At 42.0% G+C, this 22867-nt stretch overlaps 1 protein-coding gene across 3 annotated transcripts in view; it reads right to left on the bottom strand.

Annotated features, from left to right (window-relative positions):
* Positions 1-22867, bottom strand: part of LOC132833350 (chondroitin sulfate N-acetylgalactosaminyltransferase 1-like) — a 193973-nt gene that overhangs the window by 47496 nt on the left and 123610 nt on the right. For all 3 annotated transcript variants that reach the window (XM_060851545.1, XM_060851542.1, XM_060851544.1), the window contains one exon: positions 17646-17862. In XM_060851545.1, coding sequence (XP_060707528.1) covers positions 17646-17862 — 217 coding nt within the window. The remainder of the gene's footprint in view (positions 1-17645; positions 17863-22867) is intronic.

The raw sequence follows: 22867 nt of genomic DNA, 5'->3' as shown, positions 1-22867 counted from the left end.
GCCAGCCTGAGAAGTAGTGTTTTAATTTACTGACATGCAGAGTTCAGCCTTGTGTAATCTACAGCACGCTGACAAAATTAACATTTGTATTCTGTAGGAAAGTGCATCTCCTATCTTAGAATGAAATCCGGCACATTCTCACAGCATCTTTCCCAATCTCAAGACATCTCAAAGTGCTTCATAACCTGCAAACAGTCTTCAAGTGCAGTCACAGTTGGTGCTGAGGGAAGCATAGCAGCTGACCTGAGCACAGCAAACTCCCAGAAACAGCAATGTGATAAAGTGATTGAGTTTTGAGCGGGGACCAGACACAAATAGAAAGTCCCCTTCATTAGTAAATGAAGTACTCTTGAAATGTAATCACTTTTGTAATGTTAGAAATACAACTGCAAACTTACATGCAAACCATAATCTGTTAGCTATTCAGTCAAGGGATACTTATACTTGGACACAAAGCCAGAATTCCTTTGTTCTTCAAAGCACCAAGTAATCTTTTACATCCTCCACAAAGGTAGGTGGGGCCCTAACATCACATGTTATGGGAAAATAGAATCCCTACAGTGTGGAAATAGGCCATTCGGCCCAACTAGTCCGCACTGACTCTCCAAAGAGTGGCCCTCCTACCCTATCCCTGTAATCCTGCATTTCCCACAGCTAATCCACCTAACCTACACATCCCTGAACACTATGGGCATTTTAGCTTGGCCTTTTGACCTAACCTGTGCATCACTGGACTGTGGGAGGAATCGAGAGCACCCACAGGAAACCCAAGCAGACAAAGGGAGTATGTGCAAACTCCACACAGACAGTCATTCGAGGGTGGAATTAAACCCGAGTCCCTGGCACTATGAAGCAGCAGTGCTAACCACTGAGTCACCATGCCGTCCCACTTTATCTGAAAGGCAGTGTTCCATGCCCCCGCCTCGCGCAACAGAACTGCACTTAAATGTTGGTTAATTGCAAGTTCAAGACTCTAAAACGTGACTCGTGTCCACAATTTCAAACTCAGAAACAAGAATATTAACAATTAAGTACAGCTCATGCTAATTGTGTTCATGTGCTGTTATCCTGGACCTCTCCATCTCCATCAATGGTGACTGACATAACAATGATCTTCTACAAACCCACGTACTCCCACAGCTACCTAGACTTCACCTCCTCCCACACTGCCTCCTGTAAAAATGCTATCCCTCATTCCCAATTCCTCCACCTCTGCTGCATCTGCTCCCACGAAGACCAGTTCAACCACAGTACACACGAGATGGCCTCTTTCTTCAAAGACTGCATTTTCCCCTCCCAGGTGGTCGATGATGCCCTCCAGCACATCTCATCTCTCCGCCCTCCCCCCCTCCCGAAACCCAACCCTCCAACTGCAACAAATACAGAAACCACCTGGTCCTCACCTTCCACCCCACCAACCTTCATTTACATCACATCATCCTCCGCCATTTCTGCCACCTACAAACGGACCCCACCAACAGGGATATATTTCCCTCTCCACCCCTACCTGCTTTCCGTAAAGACTGCTCCCTCGGTGACTCTCTCGTCAGGTCCACGCCCACCACCAACCCACCCTCCCCTTCTGTCACCTTGCCCTGCTACCGTAGGAATTGCAAAACCTACGCCCACACCTCCCCCTCTCACCTCTGTCCAAGGCCCCACAGGAGCCTACCACATCCATCAGAGTTTTACCTGCACTTCCACATGTCATTTACTGTATCTGTTGCTCCCGATGCAGTCCCCTCTATATTGGGGAGACAGGACGTCTACTCACAGAGCGCTTCAGAGAACATCTCCAGGACACCCGCACTAGCCAACCCCACTGCTCTGTGGCTGAATACTTCAACTCCCCCTCCCACTCTGCCAAGGACATGCAGGTCCTGGGCCTCCTCCATCGCCACTCCCTAGACACACGATGCCTGGAGGAAGAACACATCATCTTCTGCCTCAGGACCCTCCAACCACATGGCATCAATGTGGATTTCACCAGTTTCCTCATTACCCCTCCACCCACCTTACCCCAGTTCCAACCTTCCAACTCTGCCTCCTGACCTATCCTACCTGTCCACCTTCCTTCCCACCTATCCACTCCACCCTCCTCTCCGACCTATCACCTTTACCCCCACCTCCATCCATCTCTTACACTCTCGGCTACCGTCCCCCAGCCCCACCACCCCCCCTCCCATTTATCTCTCTACCCCCTCAGCTCACAGCCTCTTTCCTGATGAAGGGCTTTTGCCAGAAAAGTCGATTCTCCTGCTCCCTCGGATGTTGCCCGACCTGCTGTGCTTTTCCAGCAACACACTCTCGACTCTGCTCTCTAGCATCTGCAGTCCTCACTTCCTCCTTCTTGTAGTTTCAGTTGGCTAATCTTCAGCATTATCTTGTTGCAGGGCGCTAACGTTTCATTCTTCCTAATTTTCTGATCACTCTGGACTCCAAGTGTATTCTATGGTGAGGAAATGTGCAATCATGTTTGGGGAAGCAGAGATGGTTCCTCTGTACTTTTTTTGGAAACTTATACTTAGAACTGGGTATCCAGGAGTGCCAGATGTCTAACTGTTCAGTAGAAAAACAATTGTCTGCAACTTGTGCAGTTTCCCTCAAACCTCCAAATCATACCAGGGTCAATGACAGCAAATGAGAAAGAAAGGAAGTTTGGATAATACCTCAACAGGACAGAGGAATGGATAAGACAGTCAATAAAAGGCCAAATAAGTAGAATTTGAGTCAGTCGATTGTCAGTCCCATCTCCAGTTACAAATCCATTCTTACAGATTCTCTATAACTCCTAAACATAAGTTGATTTATCAGAACGCTTTCAGTCCTTCCGAGACTATTTCTTCCTGCAGTTCACATGCCCCTCATGATTTTATCAATCTCTATCAGGTCACCCCTCAGCCTCCAATGCTCCAGGGAAAACAGCTCCAGCCTGTATAGCCTCCCTACAGCTCAACTCCCCTAACATCCTTGTAAGTCTTTTCTGAACCCTTTCAAGTTTCACAACATCTTTCCAATAGGAAGAAGACCAGAATTGTACGCAATATTCCAACAGTGGTCTAACCAATGTCCTGTACAGCCGCAACATGGCGTCCCAACTCCTGTACTCAATACTCTGACCAATGAAAGAAAGCATACCAAACGCCTTCTTCACTATCCTATACCTGCGACTCCACTTTTAAGGAGCTATGAACCTGCACTCCAAGGTTTCTTTGTTCAGCAACACGCCCTAGGACCTTACCATTAAGTCCTGCTAAGATTTGCTTTCCCAAAATGCAGCACCTCATATTTATCTGAATTAAACTTCATCTGCCACTTCTCAGCACATTGGCCCATCTGGTCAAGATCCTGTTGTAATCTGAGGTAACCCTCTTCGCTGTCCACGACACCTCCAATTTTGGTGTCATCTGCAAACTTACTAACTGTGCCTCTTATGATCGCATCCAAATCATTTATGTAAATGACAAAAAGTAGAGGACCCAGCACCAATCCTTGTGGCACTCCACTAGTCACAGGCCTCCAGTCTGAAAACTAACCCTCCACCACCACCCTCTGTCTTCTACTTTTCAGCCAGTTCTGTATCCAAATGGCTAGTTCTCCCTGTATTCCATGAGATCTAACCTTACTAACCAGTCTCCCTTGGGGAACCTTGTCGAACGCCTTATTGAAGTCCATATAGATCACATCTACCGCTTTGCCCTCATCAATCCTCTTTGTTACTTGTTCAAAGAACTCAATCAAGTTTGTGAGACATGATTTCCCACACACAAAGCCACTTTGACTGTCCCTAGTCAGTCCTTGCCTTTCCAAATATGTGTACATCCTGTCCCTCAGAATTCCCTCCAACAACTTGCCCACCGTCAACATCAGGCTCACCGGTCTATAGCCACCTGGCTTGTCCTTACCATCTTTCTTAAACAGTGGCACCACGTTAGCCAACCTCCACTCTTCCGGCACCTCACCTGTGACTATGATAATACAAATATTTCAGTAAGAGAACTTTATTCACCCTTCCTGATTTGAATGTTTGAAAGGGAGAAGGGTAGATTTAAGGATAGTATTTTAGCAATTACGTGATCATGAAAGCTGAGTGAGCTGAAATGAACTGGGATTTTAGGCTCAATACTAATGTAAAGGTAAGCAATGGGACTATTTCAGAGCACTCAGAATAAATATGCTACCACTCTGAAGAAAATTTCTAAGGAGTGGATCCACCATCCAATCCATCACTCATTCAAGAAATTAAGGAAAGCCTTTACCTAAGGAAAATGTATTAAATGTGCAAAGATGAGTGGTAGTTTAGTTGATTAGGTGGAATATAAAGAACAGTAGGGAATAACTAAAAGGAGAAGGTATTAAAGTATGAGAGGAAGTTAGCTAGAATTTTTAAAATGGATAGCAAGTGTTTTAACAGGCATTTAAAAAGCAAAAGGGTAAGTGAAGTGAGTGTTAGCCCTCTAGAAAGCGAGAATGATGAGCTGACAATTGACAATAAAGAAATGATGGATAAATTGAATAAGTATTTTACTTCTGTCCTCGTTATAGAGGATTCAGTAACCATTCCAACAGTAGTTGTAAATCAGGTAGTATAGGGGAACGAGTAACTTGGGAAAATTGTGAATCAGTAGGGCAGTGATACAGAGTCAATTGTTGGAGCTGTGGGTTAACAAGTCCTGAGTCCTGACTGACTTTGTTTTAGAGCTTTAAAAGAAGCACTTAAGCACTGCAGATGCACTGGAGTTAACTTACCAAGCTTTACCACTTCCTGGAAAGATTCTATCAGATCAGAAAGGAATAAACATAACGTCTCTGTTCAAGAAGGGAGAACCAGTTAGCAAACTTAAGACCTGGAACCCACTGTCATTCATCTATCAGTCAGTATTGGGATGAACAGATAGGAATAGGTTAAGAGGAAATTCAACATTAAATGGCTGGAGGTTAATAATCTGGATGCCTGATGGAAAACATTGAAAGGTAAGAAGGAAATAAACATGTAGTTATAGAACTGTACGTCATGTTCAAAATTGACCTCACACTCCAGTTCAAACCTTTCACCTTTACTTAATGAGTATTTCAGATCAGATACACCACAAGCTCTCCCTTGGCACAAGATACTTGCTCCAAATTTAGGGACATGTGTGGAAATTTAAAGAGTGACTGTGATTGTGCAACACAGAGAGTTTGCAGTATTTTCCCTTCCCGGGTGGAGTCTAGAATAATTCCACACACAGTTGAGACAATATGGGCATGTCAAGATCGTCTCCAAAATGGTGGGCTCTGATCTATCCCATCACTGGGCCCAATTCCCAGTTGACCATATATTCCAACAGGGATTCAACCATACTAAAGAGAGTATTTACTGTCATTCTGACTTTTTTTAAAATCAAAGAAGTTATTGATACAAGTTCAAAGTGATTCAGAGACAAAACAGTATAGACTCCTAAATGCAGCTCAGGTTAGTCCTAAGTGATCCAGAAGGCTGTGCCTTCAAGTTCCATTTCACCAACTTGAACACAGAATCTAGGGTGGACTCCAATGCAGAATGAACTGACAGATGATTCTGTCATGAAATCAAGGCCCTGTTGTCAGCAGAACATCAAGGATTGAGGAGAGGGACATGACGGATGTTGAGGTTAGAGATAGAGGTCTGATTACTCTAGGTCAAGTCAGCATAAGGAGGGAGGAAGAGTTGGGTATTCAAAAAGGTATTAAGGTAGACAAATCCCTAGGTCTGGATGGGATCTATCCCAGGTTACTAAGGGAAGCAAGAGAGGAAATAGTTGGGGCTTTAACAGATCTCTTTGCAGCATCCTTGAACATGGATGAGTTCCTGGAGGACTGGAGAATTGCTAATGTTGTCTCCTTGTTTAAGAAGGGTAGCAGGGATAATCCAGGTAATTATAGAGTGGTGAGCCTGACATCAGTGATAGGGAAGCTGTTGGAGAAGATATTGAGGAATAGGATCTATTCCCATTTGGGGTTCTCAGTGCTAGACAACATGGTTTTGTGCAGCGAAGGTCATGTCTTACCAACCGAATAGAATTCTTTAAGGAAGTTACAAAGTTGATTGATGAGGGAAGGCTGTAGATGTCATCTACATGGATTTCAGTATAGCTTTTGATAAGGTTCCCCATGGTGAGGTGATGGAGAACGTGAAGTTGCATGCGGTCCAGGGTGTACTAGCTAGATGGATAAAGAACTGGCTGGGCAACAGGAGACAGAGAGTAGTAGCTGAAGGGAGTTTCTCAAAATGGAAAACTGTGACCAGTGGTCTTCCACAGAGATCCATGCTGGGACCACTGTTCTTTGTGATATACTAAATGATTTGGAGGAAGGTATAAGTGGTCTGATTAGCAATTTTGCAGATGGCACTAAGATTGGTGGAGGAGCAGATAGTGAAGGGGACTGTCAGAGAATACAGCAGATGTAGATAGATTGGAGAGTTGGGCAGAGAAATCGCAGATGGAGTTCAATCTGGGCAAATATTAGGAGATAGATTTTGGAAGATCCAATTCAAGAGCAAACAATACGGTAAATGGAAAAGTCCTGGGGAAAACTGATGCACAGAGAGATCTGGGTGTTCAGGTCCATTGTTTCTTGAAGATGGCAACACAGGCCAATAGAGTGGTCAAGAAGGCATATGGCATGCTTTCCTTCATCGGACGAGGTATTGAGTACAAGAGTTGGCAGATCATGTCACAGTTGTATAAGACTTTTGTTCGGCCACATTTGGAATACTGCGTACAGTCCTGGTCACCACATTGCCAAAAGGATGTGGATGCTTTGGAGAGGGTGCAGAGAAGTTTCACCAGGATGTTGCCTGGTATGGAGGGTGCTAGGTATCAAGTGAAGTTGAGTAGAATGGGATTATTTTCATTAGAGTGACGGAGGTTCAGGAGGGACCTGATTGAGGTCTATAAAATCATGAGAGGTATAGACAGAGTGGATAGCAAGAGTGGGGGATTCAATTACCGGGGTCATGAGTTCAAAGTGAGAGGGGAAAAGTTTAGGGGAGATATGCATGGAAAGTACTTTACGCTGAGGGTGGTGGGTGCCTAGAATGCGGTGCCAGCGGAGGTGGTACAGACAGGCACGATAGTGTCATTTAAGATGTATCGAGACATATACATGAATGGGCAGGGAGCAGAGGGATATGGACCCTTAGAAAATAGGCAGCAGATATAGATAGAGGATCTGGATCAGCACAGGGTTGGAGGACAGAAGGGCCTGTTCCTGCGTTGAATTTCCTTGTTCTTTGTTCTTTGATCCCTTGGAAATATTTTCACAAACAACAAGGAAATTATCCATTTCTCTTTCAATCACAATCAGTATATCAGGCTCTTTCATTATGATCTTATTGTTGTTGGGGACCTTATCCTGGGTAGACTGACTGTCACATTTCCTACATTACCACAATGATTTCATTTCAGATGTTTTTAAAAAATTAATTCATAGGAGGTGGGTAGCACTGGTCATACCAGCACGTTTTTCCCATCCCAATTGCCCAGATTGCAATTAAATTAAATTGCATTACTGGGGGGTCTGGAGTTACATGTAGGCCAGACCAGTTAAAGACGGCAAGTATCCTTCCCTAAGTGCCATTCAGAAACAAAACTGGTTTTTAGAATACATCAAGATCAGTCAACATTAGGATATTCTTCTTATTCTAATTTTTTTGTACTAAATTCAAAGTTGCCATGTTGGGTTTTGAACGTTGTTCCCAGAATATCAACCAGGGATTTGGGATCATAAGTCCAGTGACATTATCCGTAACTAAGGGAAGTATCTGTGCAGCTTTGTACCTAAGATGGTGCTGTAAGTGGCGACTTTTAATTTACTTATTGTATATATGAGACAATAAAGCTAACTCAATAAATCAATTCAGTTCACTATACCACTGCCTCCTCTGCAACAGGCAATTATGTAGTAGAACATCATGAAAAATGATGTTTGCAGATTTTCTTTAATTCTTTTACATGTAGGAGACAAAATGATTAATAATCAATGTATTCTGGAAACATATGAAATAAACATCCACAGGCCACAAATTGCAGAAAATCTGTGTTGTCCTATGTGTACCAACTTAGTGTATGTAGGTAACATCCATGGGTATATGACCAGCTCCCTGCCAGGGAAATTGCTCTCTCATGTGCGGAGATCACATGCTGAGCTACTCTGCTTTTCAGTCTAGCAATTATCCAGGAGGCTTTGAGAAACCCTTCCTTACAGCAAGGTTAGAAATCCTCTTGGAACCATCTGTCACCTGCACAGCTTGCAGTCCCTGTGGAACGCACATTACGCATGCTGGCATGACTGGCATTAGCCCCATCCAGTAAGCAACTGAATGAGGTGGGGGCGCGTGGGGAGGTGTCTCTATAACAGTACATGATTCTCCACATGCCACCTGATCACATTTAATCTGCAAAAACTGTTCAGTCAGGATTAATGATCAGCCCATGGGACCACAAAACCACCCTACAGCAAAACCCATCTGGAGGGAATTATATATTTCCTTATAAATTATTTACAAGCTTTATTTATTGCTTGGTTCCATTTACAAACTTTATTTTTCACTTAACAGCAAAAACACAAAATAAATTATAATCCTTAGCTCTAGTGCTTCAAGCCATGAATTGCTGCGCACTATTGTATAGATGGACTTAATTTTATTTTCAAAATCAGGGCGATCTTGTGTATTATAAAGAAAGTGATGTCAGCCTCTTCTAAATTTTGACCCACAGTTTGAAAACAAAAGCATTTTTAACTCAGCAAATCCTTGTCTGGATGTGAGAGTGCTTACTGCTCGCAAATATTGCAAAGTGAAATAAAATGATCAGGCATCAGCATGAAAACAAAAATATGACTCCGAAACAAAAGTCTTAGACAGCTGATCAGGAAAAGTGCTGAAAACTGTCTTATTCTTTGCAGTGACAGCTAAATAAATGAATGCACTGCAAAGACAAATCAGCAATGAGAGCAACCAGGAAGCAGTCTGTTTATATGGCAGAACTGCAGTTGCCTGAGTAGCTCTACAATACTGTCACCTCTCCATGCTCTGAAATCCATTCCATTTTGGGCAGAATTTGAAAGACTTCAGGCAAACCAAGAAAGAAGATTGTGGACAATATTGATTCAAGAAACCAGAGGAGGCTATCAGCCTTTACTGCTATTCAACACCAAACCATGTAGTCACCTTTGATCCATTTATCTGGACATTCTTACCAATATATAGCCATGGACCCAGACTTGGATATCCAACACCCACAGCCTTTTGAAGGAGAACATTCAAAGTTTGTGGAAAAATACTTTCTGATTTCACTCCCAACTGGTCTATCTTTATTTTAAAAATTGGATAACCCCTAATCTTCTGGATTCACCTATCAAAAGGAAATCATTTGTCTTATCAACTTTATCAAACTCCTTCACAATTTTAAACATTACAATTAGATGTTCCCTCTGTGTTCCAGACTCTAGATCATATTATGTTCATAATTTAACATCTTAAACGGTCCATTTAATTTGTTTCAGATCACATTCATTGATCACTGAAAGCAGTGAGCAGCTTGTTGACATTGAAAGCACAAGGTCCCATTTTCCCAACCAAATGTTTAATAAGAAGATGATATTTTCACCATTGAGTGGTGAAAGATTTACTTGTATCCATTAACAACTCGTTATTATAAGACCATAGATGACAAAGGGCATGTGCAGAAATAGACCATTCAGCCCATTGAGTCTGCTACACCATTCAATGAGATCATGGCTGATCTAATAGTTCTCAACTCCACTTTCCGATCTTTAACCCTTAATTCCTGGACAGATTATCCACTTCAATTTTGAATATATTTAACAGCCTCTGAGGTTAAAAACAATCCACAGATTTATTATCCTCAGGAAAAAAGGTTCCTCAAGTCTGTCCTAACCAGGTGACCCCATAGATTATGCCCTCTGGGTCCTACAAAGGGAAACAACCTCTCTGCATCTACACAGTCAAAAGGACCAAACATGTTTCAATAATGTCACTTCTCATTCTTTGAAACTCCAATGAGTATAAGCTCAACCTACCCAACCTCTCCTCATAAGGAGGAAAACTTTGCCATGGCTGGAACAATCTAGTGAATGTTCTCTTGATTGCCTTCAATGGCAGTATATCTTTCCTTAGATAAGAGGACCAAAATTAACAGTATTCCAGGTGCTGTCTGACTAGTGCCTTGTATAGTTTAGGTAAAAACAATGACTGCAGATGCTGGAAACCAGATTCTGGATTAGTGGTGCTGGAAGAGCACAGCAGTTCAGGCAGCATCAGGCAGATTCCTGATGAAGGGCTTTTGCCCGAAATGTCAATTTCGCTGCACTTTGGATGCTGCCTGAACTGCTGTGCTCTTCCAGCACCACTAATCCAGAACCTTGTATGGTTTAAGCAAGATTTCCCTACTTTTAGACTCCATTCCCTTTCAAACAAAGGTGAACATTCCATTTGCTTTCCCTATCATCACTGAACTTTAATACTAGCCTTATGTGATTCATGCACAAGGTCATCCAAATCTCTTTGTATTGCAACTTTCTGCAGTCTCTAGCCAGTTAAATAATATTCAGCTCCTCTATTCTTCCTGCTAAAGTGCATAATCTCATATTTTCCCACATTATATTCCATCAGCCAAGATTTTACCCATTCATTTAACCTGTCGATAATCCTATATTGACTCTTTATGGTGTCCGCAACACTAATATTTCCATGTATTTTTGTCATAACCCTATTTAGGTCAGTCAGTCTTGTGTCCTGTACCTTACAGCCCCCATGGCTCAACATGAAGTTTAATAATTGCAGAGCACGAACACCTTCTTCTGTGCTTGTAACCCAACCCCACACCTCATGTCTTGTTCTGTCTGGGTTGCTCCCAGCATAGCCTACCCATTTTCCACCATTCCCACTCCCTGTTTGTACCCATTCAACCCATTTTCCACTATTCACATTCCCTGTTTATACCAGTTCAGCATTTATTTCTCTCTCTGCTTTCTATCAGAATAGGTAATGAGGCAGGTTTAGGACAATAGCTTGAGAAATCTCACTATTCTAAGCACTGTAAAACTCTCCAGGAAACTTGAAAAATTGAAACATAGTCAATTTCTGGTGGAAGTAATTCCATCATATCTTCTTTGAAATTTTGCTTTAAGTTCAGTCTAACTGAAAAGGCTTAAACTGTGATGTTACAGCCTCAGGCGTGGTATTGTTACACTACTTGACTAGTAAGATAGATGCCTACATTAATAACCTAGGCAAATAAATTTGAAAAGTATTAACAAAAGGAACAGTGGTGCTGCTGGTTCTTGTAAAACAACAACTGATTCACTAACATCCTACAGGGGCAGAAACTGGTCATCTTATCAGGCCTTGGCTAAGACACTTAGTCCCCCCATGTCAAACAAGGCTCACTCTTAATTGCCCTCTAAAGTAAACTAACAAGCCATTCAGTTTAGCCAAACTACTGCAAAGAATCATTGATCACAGCAGTTTGAGGTGGCCCACCATCACTTTCTCCGGACAAATAGAAAAGGAACAGTAATTGTCATCTTTGCCTGTGATGCACATATCCAGAGAACAAAAACTGCATCAGCAGCCTGGATTGATTCTGCTTCTGCCCAATTTGCCAAGTTTTTGTTCTGCTGAACTCTCTGACTCCAGAAAGAAACAGAACCTTAGAAAGTGTTTTGAAAGCAGACTATGGCACTGGCATTGACACCAAGAAGCAGATGGGAAAAGCCCTTTGGCTTATGACACTATCGTTGCTTCTGTTCTGTTGTTTAGCTACTGAAACAGATTGTCTGGGAAGAGCTTGGATTTTCATTACAATTCAATACCTACAATTATTTAATTACCAGTCTACCTAGTACTATATTCTCAAAGCTTAATTCCACAACATGCCATGATGAAATCTGAACTCTCAACAGGTCTAGAGTCATAAGGCTATAGAGCTTTGGTCCAACTCATCCATGCCGACCAGATATCCTAAATTAATCTAGTTCATTTGCCAGCATTTGGCCCATATCCCTCTAAACCCTTCCTGTTCATAAACCCGTTCAGATGCCTTTTAAATGTTGCAACAGTACCAGCTTCCACTACTTCCTTTGGCAGCTCATTCCATACACACATCACCCTCTGCATGGAAAAGTCGCCTCTTAGGTCACTTGCACTCTCCAAGGGAAAAGACCTTGGCTATTTACCCTATCCACACTCCTCATGATTTTATAAACCTCTATAAGGTCACCTCTATTCCTCTGACACTCCAGGGAAAACAGCCCCAGTCTATTCAGCCTCTCCCAAGGTCAAAACCTCCAACCCTGGCAACATCTTTTACTTAACCTTTTCAAGTTTCACAACATCCTTCCTACAGCATTGTCACCAGAATTGCATGCAGTATGCTAATAGAGGCCTAAACAATGTCCAGTACAACTGCAACATCCTTCCCCAACTCATGTGCTCAATACTCTGACAAAGGCAAACAAACCAAATGCCTTCTTCAATATCCTATCTACCTGTGACTCCACTTTCAAGGAACTGTGAACCTGCATTCCAAGGTCTCTTTGTTCAGCAACATGCCCTAGGACCTTACCATTAAGTGTTTAAGTCCTGCCCTGATTTGTTTTCCAAAATACAGCACTTCATATTTAGTAAAATAAACTCCATCTGCCACTCCTTGGTCCATTGATCCATCTGATCAAGATCCCATTGTACTCTGAGGTAACTTTCTTCACTGTCCACTATATCTCCAATTTTGGTGTCATCTGCAAACTTACTAACTATACCTCCTATGTTCACATCCAAATCATTTACATAAATGAAGAAAAGCAGCAGACCCAGCACCAATCCTTGTTGCACACCACTGGTCAGAGGCCTCCAGTCTGAAAAGCAACCCTCCATCACCACCCTCTGTCTTCTATCTCCAAGCCAGTTCTGTATCCAAATGGGTAGTCCTTCCTGTATTCCATGTGATCTAACTTTGCTAGCTAGGCTACCATGAGGCACATTGTCGAAAGCCTTACTGAAGTCCATACAGATCATGTGCACCACTGTGCCCACATCAATCCTCATTGTTACTTCTTCAAAAAACTCAATTAAGTTAGTGAGACATGATTTCCCACAAAGCCATGTTTACTATCCTTAATCAGTCCTTGCCTTTCCAAATACATGTAAATCCTGTCCCTCAGGATTCCCTCCAACAACTTGCCCACCACCGATGTCAAGCTCACCGGTCTATAGTTCCCTGGCTTTTCCTTACCGCCTTCTTACCACATTAGCCAACCTCTAGTCTTCTGGCACCTCACTTGTGACTATCAATGATACAAATATCTCTGCAAGGGGCCCAGAAATCATTTCTATAGCTTCCCACAGAGCTCTGTGGTACATCTGATCATGTCCAGGGGACTTATCCACCTTTATGCATTTAATCCATCCAGCACCTCCTCCTCTGTAATATGAACATTTTTCAAGATATCGCTATTTATTTCCCACATTCTATATCCTTCATGACCTTCTCCACAGTAAACACTGATGCAAAATATTCATTTAGTATCTCCTCCATGTCCTGCGGTTCCACATGTAGGAGGCCTTGCTGATCTGTAAGGGGCAAAAGTGAGGACTGCAGATGCTGGAAAACAGAGTCTAGATTAGAGTGGTGCTGGAAATGCACAGCAGGTCAAGCAGCATCCGAGGAGCAGGAAAATCAATGTTTCAGGTGTTAGCCCTACATCAGGACCTATTTTCTCTTTAGTTACCCTTTTGTCCTTAATGTATTTGTAAAATCCCTTGGAATTCCTCTTAACCTTATTTGCCAAAGGTATCTCATGTCCCCTTTTTGCCCTCCTGATTTCCCTCTTGAGTATATTCCTGCTGCCTACATACTCTTGGGATTCATTCGATCTCTTCTATCCATACCTCACATATGTTTTCTTCTTTTTCTTGACCAAAACCTCAATTTCTCTAGCCATCCAGCATTCACTATACCTACCAGCCCTTCTGTTCACCCTAACGGGAATAAACTGTCTCTGGACTGTTATCTCATTTCTGAAGGCATCCCATTTTTCAGCCATCCATTTACCTGCAAACATCTGCCCCCAATCAAATTGTGAAAGCTCTTGCCTAATATTGTCAAAACTGGCCTTCTTCCAATTTAGAACTTTAACTTTTAGATCCGGTCTATCCCTTTCCATCACTATTTTAAAACAAATAGAATTATGGTCACTGGTCTCAAAGTGCTCCCCCACTGACAACTCAGTCACCTGCCCTGCTTTATTTCCAAAGAGTAGATCAAGTTTTGCCCCTTAGCTAATAGGTACACCCACATATTGAATCAGTAAATTTTCTTGTACACACTTAAATTCCTCTCCATTTAAACTCATAACACTCTGGCAGTTCCAATCTTGCACTTTTACCACTAAGCAACCATAACATCCAATGACCAATTATACTTTCACTCAAGATTGTCTCCATTTGCAGAATCGGCCAGATGTTGAACTGCAATGATGAAAAGAACTGTCATTGTTCACCGTTGCTTCATGTGAAACTTACAGCAATTCGGGTTTCCATACATCTATGGAGTGAAATGTGGATTTTTAAAACAAAATCCATGGGATGAGGGTGCTATTGGCTAGGCCAGCATTTATTGCCCATCCTTAATTGCCCAGAGGGCAGTTAAGAGTCAACCACATTGCTGTAGGTCTGGAGTCACATTCTCGACCAGACAAGGTAAGGACAACAGTTTCCTTCCCTAATGGATATTAGTGACCCAGATACTTTGTTCATGGTCGTCATTACTTCACTGTTGACTAGAAAATCCAGCTACTTCCTTGAGATATGCAGAAGTTGTTGTCCAGAATTCTCCACAGAAGGTACTTAAAATCACTTAATTTGATGCATACTTGCACTTTTTACACTATTAGATTCTGAAAAATAACAGCCTTGAAATGTTTTGTTCAATGAGGCATTACTGGGTTTCTAATGGCTTATTAAGTCATAATTATTAAACAATCTCTGGTTCTAAAAAACTAATTTTAAGTTTATCGTATGTTAAAATTCTCCATTATGTTAAAATGCTTCTCCATCATGATTTTATTCTTTTTAAATGTTTGCTTATAATATTTCAGCTCCTAACTTAGTACCATATGTATGTCTCAATCTTTATTTCCTTTTATGTAACATAATTAAAACAGCAAGGATCATCAATGTGTTTTCCTTCCTGGTTTTCTGTCTGTAGGAAGATGTCGATGTGATGACCTGCTTATGCCTGATGATATTTCTGCTAGCCATCAAAAGTCAATCAGAAAAGATGAAACCCAGGTGAGAGACATCCTCAGAGTTTACCAGCTTTCCTGTGTAAGTGCCTTCCCTTCACTGTTGACTGGAAAGTCTAAGCCACTTTCTGCTACAAGTTCAGCTCATTTTTTGAACTTGACCCCCACCAGTATTTCATCAGATAATACTGTAAACTCGTGAAAGTCACCAGCATATAAAATAGATACTATAATTTCATACACACTGTTTCAATTGCCCCAGAAGCCCATTAACTTCTGCCTGAAGTCAGGACCAAGCATAAGTTGCCAAAGCGATGTATTAAATAATTATCATATTATACAATAATACTGTGAACAGGCAGAGCAATATTCACAGTAAATCATATTCGACCTTGACTAGCCAGTTTCATGAACAAAAGACATTCAAATGTGACACTAAGACTCTTGTCAGAGGTTGGGCAGTTTTTCTGTTTGAGTATTCTACTTATGCTGACTGAGAAGGTAACAATGTTCACGCTATGTCTGTCCCTCTCAATATACCTTCTCAAAGTCATCATGGACTTTTTTCCTTTGGCAAGCTAGTTGATTGGAAAACCAGCAATTTGACCTCTGCCTTGCTCTAAGATCTCCTGGCCAATGGGTCTCTAAAGCAGACAGTGCTGTTTGTGGTTGTCCAGTAAATAGCTCCTTCTGCCCTTAAATGAATTGAGACTTGCTGACACAATAGGGTTTCATTGTGAAGTTTCAGTTGGTAATAGATCTGTCCATTCCTAGTTGCATGTTCCCCCATTAAGAGGGATTCCGCCATTGCAAAGTGCAGAATGAGTAAAATCTCAACAAAAAGAAAGAGTAGCATTTACATAACACCTTTCACAGCTGCAAGGTAGCCCAAAATGCTCCAATTAATTAGGCAATTTTAAATATGCATTCACTGTTACAATAAAGGGTATATAAAATATATCTACTAATTTCAGTTTTGAATTTGGAATGCAAAATAGGAGCAGATGCTGTTGGTTACTTCCATGAATGGTTTTCTTTTCTCTTGAAATAAAAACACTGTTCTTTCAAGATAGTGACTGAGCTGAGCATTATTATACGGCTTGTGACTGCAGATCGCTGTGGTGTCAATGGAAAGGTGTTTATACTGTTACGCTTATGACAAATAGGTTAACCACATAAGGCTTTATTTTCAGTTCAGAAAAATCTAGGATGAGAATTTTTTAAAATCAGTTCAGAAGACATTAAGTTTTGAAACAGCTTTAGTTTCTCCATTAGGAGGGGTGAAGGGCAGTTCAAGGACCAGTCACCACAGAAGAAATGTTTAATTTCTAAAACCTTCAAAGCGAGAGAGAGAGTTGGGTTAGAAATCTTCAGGTTATTAGAACTGACAATGTTTAGGCTCTCAGATTTGTGAAAAGTTCATGTTGGCAGAATTGAAAAGAACTTCTTAAACTTGTCTTCACATTACACAGGAAAGGATTTTAAGAAGTCAATTAAATAGAAATATAAACAGTATAAACACCTTTCCATTCACACCGCAGAGATCTGCATTCACATGCACTAAAAGGTCCAGATCTTGGCTGAGGGATAAACATTCTCAGAAAATGAGGGGCAAAATTCCTGCCGGTGCAATTGCAACATTTAAGAGGCATTTGGATGGATATATGAATCGGAAGGGTTTGGAGGGATATGGGCCGGGTGCTGGCAGATTGGATTGGGATATCTGGTCGGCATGGATGGGTTGGACTGAAGGGTCTGTTTCCATGCTGTACATCTCTATGACTCTATGACCTCTAAAAGAGTGCTGTGGGATCTTTCATATCCATTGTGCAGGCCAGTGACTGTGCCACAACACCAGAAAAACTAGCAAGGTGCCTTAAAAGACAGGGAAACACCCAAAGTTTATAAAGACTTGCAAGTTAAGTCTAAGGCTAATTAGAGGAGATAAAATTTGTACAAGACTTGCTTTCGTCTTTTTGGGTAACTCTGGATACAGTGTAGTATTTGGCTATGAGAGTGACTGGCTCTTTTAAGGAGATGACCTTCAATGCACAGTATCCAAACTAAAGCACAAACAGGTGAACATCTGAACACATTAGGAGTTTATACTCCCTGTAAACTATTTCTGGAGAATCAGTTCAATGCTCTTTACCATTGCTATTTCCATTGAATCACAAAGTAGGAGCATACATGAGGGAAAAATTAACCATTGCACTCAGAATAATACTAACCTTTCTTTGTTAGACACACATTCTAGAGATGGGGGGGGTGCTGGATGTGCAAACCACTTCTATAATGTGAATGGATTTCAACCAAAAATGTCTTAGCAATTAATGATTACAAACTTAATCGTCTACCTGAAATTGTGCATGAATTGTCGAAATTTATCAGCTCTTTTCGCCAGAGGCACTATGATATTAATCAGCATGTTGGATGTATCCACTTTTGCTTTCTTCACTTTCATGATGGGGCCAAAGGGACGAAATAAAACTAGGCGTTTGAACTCATGGGCTTGGTCTCCTTTGAAAGTCAGCTCATACAAAGTGCCTTTATCTTTCTCAGTGCGATAAATACCTGCAGAAAAGACAAGAATTTGAAAATAGCATGTCAGCAATGGGACTCAATAGAGGAAAGTGCACAGCAAACCTACAGAAACAGATTTGTTGGACTATCAACTCCAACAACTACAATCAGCACAATGAGTACTGATCACTACCACCATTTCCAATGGTGGGGGAGCCCAGCAAAAGGGGGCATAACCTCAAAGTTAGACATAGGCTATTCAGAGTTAACATACAAAACAATTCTCTACATTATTGCCAATGGAAATCCCAATTCTTGCTTCCCCCAAAAAAGCTGGGACGCCTACTGATCAATTGGAAATTTCAATACTAAGATCAATGAATTTTTATAATGGGTAAAGATAATACGAATTGGGGAACCAACATGGTCAGATTGTCACGTGTTTTACCCCAAGGTGATCCAATAATGTATCTATTTCAACACCAAGACTACTTTATGCTGGAAGATGATGCTGGAGAAGTAATAATGGGAAACAAAGAAATGGCTGAGGAACTGAGTAAGTACTTTGTGTCAGTCTTCACGGTGGAAGACACGAGTAAGATCCCACAAATTCAATAGTCGAGGTGCAGAGATGAATACGGTGGCCATCACCAAGGAGAAGGTACTAGAAAAGCTGAAAGGTCTGAAAGTGGATAAATCATCTGGACCAAGTGGGTTACACCCTAGAGCACCGAAGGAGATGGCTGAAGTGATAGAGGAGGCTTTAATAGTGATCTTTCAGGTATCATTGGAGTCACAGAGGGTCCCAGAGAACTGGAAAATTGCTAGCGTAAACCCTCACCCCTCCCCGTTTAAGAAGGGAGCAAGGCAAAAGGCAGGCAATTATGGGCCGATTAGCCAAACCTCAATCGTTGGTAAGACTTTAGAGTTCATTGTGAAGGAAGAGACTTCTGAATACTCGGAAGTGCACGGTAAAATAGGGAAAAGTCAGCATGGCTTAATCAAGGGGAGGTCATGACAAATTTGTTAGAATTCTTTCAGGAGGTGATGATCAGGTTAGACGGCAATCCTAACCCTTTGGTTGCCGTGGGTGGCACGCTGGCACAGTGGTTAGCCAGAGACCCGGGTTCAATTCCCACCTCAGTTCCTTGCACATTCTCCCCCTGTCTGCGTGGGTTTCCTCCGGGTGCTCCGGTTTCCTCCCACAGTCCAAAAATGTGCAGATTAGGTGAATTGGCCCATAGTGTTAGGTGAAGGGGTTAATGTAGGTGAGTGGGTTGCACTTCAATGGGTCGGTATGGACTTGTTGGGCCGAAGGGCCTGTTTCCACATTGTAACTAATCTAGACCAAGGAGAGCCAATGGATGTTACCTAGCTCAACTTCCAGAAGGCCTTTGATAAGGTGCCGCGCAGAAGGCTGCTGAGTAAGGTAAGGACCATGGTGTTAGAGGCAAGGTACTAGCATGGATAGAAGATTAGCTGTCTGGCAGAAGACAGAGAGCGGGGATAAAAGGGACCTCCTCAGGATAGAAACCAGTGACTATCCGTGTTCTACAAGGGTCAGTGTTGGGACCACAACTTTTCACTTTATACAGTAATGATCTGGATGAAGGAACTGAGGACATTCTGACTAAGTTTGCAGATGACATAAAGATAGGCAGAGAGGCAGGTAATATTGAGGAAGCAAGGGGGTTGCAGAAAGATTTAGGTTAAGAGAGTGGGCAAAGAAGTGGCAGATGAAATACAACATTGGAAGTGAGTGGTAATGCACTTTGTTTGGAAGAATAAAGGCATGGACTATTTTCTAAATGGGGAAAAAATTCAGAAATCTGAAGTGCAGGTTTCTCTTAAGGTAAACTTGCAGGTTAAGTCAGTAGTTAGGAAAGCAAACACAATTAGATTAGATTCCCTACAATGTGGAAACAGGCCCTTCAGCCCAACAAGTCCACACCGACCCCCTGAAGAGCAACCCACCCAGCCACATTCCTATCTGACTAATGCACCTAGCACTATGGGCAATTTAGCATGGCCAATTCACCTAACCTGCACATCTTAGGACTGTGGGAGGAAACCGGACCACCCGAAGGAAACCCACACAGACACTGGGAGAATGTGCAAAGTCCACACGGACAGTTGCCTAAGGCGGGGATTGAACCAGGGTCCCTGGCGCTGTGAGGCAACAGTAGTAACCACTGAGCCACTGTGCCGCCCTAAATGTTGTCGTTCATCTTGAGAGGACTAGGATATAAGAGCAGGCATGTACTACTGAAGTTTTATAAGGCTCTGATCCGACATGTAAAATATTGGGAGTAATTTTGGGCCCCATACCTCAGGAAGGATGTTCAGGTCCTGGAACAGGTCTAGAGGAGGTTCCAGAGAATAATCTCAGGAATGAAAGGCTTAACATATGAGGAACACTTGAGGACTCTGGACTATACTCAATGAAGTCTTAAAGGATGAGGAGAGGATCTGATTTAAATTTTCAAAATACTGACCAGCCTAGACAGAATGGACATTGGGAAGCTGTTTCCATTGGCAGGAGAGACGAAGATCTGAGGACACAGTCTTAGAGTAACGGGAAGATCTTCCAAATTGGAGATAAGGAGAAACTTCTTCAGCCAGAAAGTGATGAATCTGTGAAATTCATTACCACAAAAGGATGTAGAGGCCAGGTCACTGAGTATATGTACAACAGAGATAGATAAGTTCTTCATTGGATCAAAGGTTATGGGGGAAAGTGGGAAAATGGGGTTGAGAAACCTTTCAGCCACGATTGAATGGCAGAGCAAATGGCAGAACAATGGGCTGAATGGCCTAATTTCTGCTCCTGTGTCTTATGGTCTTATTCAACATCTAGATACACAGACGCTGCCTCAGCTCATTAACTCATTCTCATCCACGTCTTTTCTATTCCAATGCTCTCTTCACTCAACTCTCGTCATCCTCCTGACCTGAAGTTGTTCTCATCCAAATCTCGTCTAGCCTTCTCCTAATTTGCACCAACCTCATTCATCTCCAAGACTGCTGACTCATGCTGGCTCTCAGCCTCCATAACATTGCCCCTCCCTTTCTCTGTAAACTCCTCTAAACTCACAAGACTTTAATCTCCAAGTTGCTCGATGTCATTGGTGACCATACTTTGAACTGCCTTGGCCCTAACTGCTGGAATTGCCTCCCCTCATCTCTTCCCTCATATCTACCTTTAAGATGCTCCTCCTTAAAAGTTTAGCCATCTGACTGAACATTTGATCATCTCACAGAATCACAAAGGTCTTACAGTACAGGAGGAGGTCCATTGGGCCTGCCTTGGTTTACAAAATTTGTGTCATCATATGGTTCCAATCCTCTGCTTTTTCCCCATATCTTTGCACATTACTTTTATCCAAATAATTATCCGATGCTCTCTTGAATGCTTCTACTGAACACCATCGCCCAACCCCTCCACATTTCCAGGTAGTGCACTCCTTACCCAAACTACTTGCTGAAAGCAATGTTTTCCTCACTTCACCCCTACTTCTTTTGCAGATCACTTTAACCCTATGCCCTCTTGTTTTTGTTCCTTTTATCTACTCTATCCAACACACTCATGATTTTGAAAATCTCAATCAGATCTCTTCGTCTTCTCTCTGAGGAGAACAGTCCTAACTTCTTCAAACTGTCCTCATAACTGAAACTCCAAACCCCCGAACCAATCTTGTAAACCTTCTGCGACTCAGTGCCAAAAATGTTTTTTATTGGTAGTGCTCTTGTTAAACACTTGGAGACATGTTGCTTTGCTAAATCTGTTATATAAATGCAGGATCTGTTATATGAATGTTTATTGTTATTGCGGGTGGAGTTAAGGTACAGAGCAGCTATGATTTGAGTGATTATATCCTGCTCCTTGTGGCACTCAGCATAGACTACTCCTGATGAAGGGCTTTTGCCCGAAACGTCAATTTTCCTGCTCCTCAGATGCTGCCTGACCTGCTGTGCTTTTCCAGCACCACTCTAATCTAGACTCTGGTTTTCAGCATCTGCAGTCCTTGTTTTTACCTATGGACTACTCAAGACAGACAGTCACAAACAAACATAGTCTCTCCTCCCAATCAAGAGACAGCAATAAATTATAATCACCTTTAGGCTTGGTGTCGTTCTGCATCAGAAATACATCAGCCTCTCTGAACCTACATGATAACTTCCAGCACAATTGAGAAATATTTGACAAGGCACCCCGACAGAAAGATTGATTACTGTGGCAATTTCCCTGTGGTCACAGAAAAACACATCACAGTGTAGTGCTAATCATGAACTGAACCATAACATTACTTGATCGAAATTAAGGGCAAATGTTGAAACCAGGAGAAGAACTTTCCATCAGGTTTCTTTTCTAAAATGGTAGGAGTCAGAAATCTGCAGTCATTCATAAATTAATGTGTGATTTCCAAATGCCAATGTGTTTGAAAACTAGAATATCAGTTTCCATCTGAATCCTGGAAAGAATCAAGAAATGACAACAGGGAAACAAGGGATGCAGTCAAAACTCAAACAAAACAACATAAATCAATGTCAGAGAGTAAAATCATTGATCTCTCAGTCTCAGCATGAAAGGACAACACATATTTGGATGCAACATTTGTGGCATTACATTTAACATGAACTTCCCACAGCTTAGGAGTGAAGACTTTACATTCTGATCCTTCAGAAACTGTATCCCTTCCCATAACACTACCAGCTCTATCGGGTTTCATCATGTAGACATAACCTCTTACAAACCAGACTTATGGATACAAACTGATAATGTACACACTGCAGGAGGCTGTCCAGCTGCCACCAATTTATATATTGCCTGCACTACTGCAACTCAGAGTTTGACCTATCATGTTAATCCTCCATTGTTGTTGAACCCTGATGGGCTAGGCTACCATGAGATTCTGACCGGGTTCTCTAAAGACTGCTCCCTTAGACTGTACCATCTCCATGCTTCATGTCCTTCCTCAAAGTCCCTGCTTTATTGAGATTGAGCATTGTCTGACACTAAGAAGTTTTAATAAACAATTTTATTTTCACATTGACA

Source organism: Hemiscyllium ocellatum, chromosome 36 (genome assembly GCF_020745735.1).
Source record: "Hemiscyllium ocellatum isolate sHemOce1 chromosome 36, sHemOce1.pat.X.cur, whole genome shotgun sequence".
In the NCBI taxonomy this organism is placed as follows: Eukaryota; Metazoa; Chordata; class Chondrichthyes; order Orectolobiformes; family Hemiscylliidae; genus Hemiscyllium; species Hemiscyllium ocellatum.
This window is presented reverse-complemented; position numbering and strand designations above follow the sequence as displayed.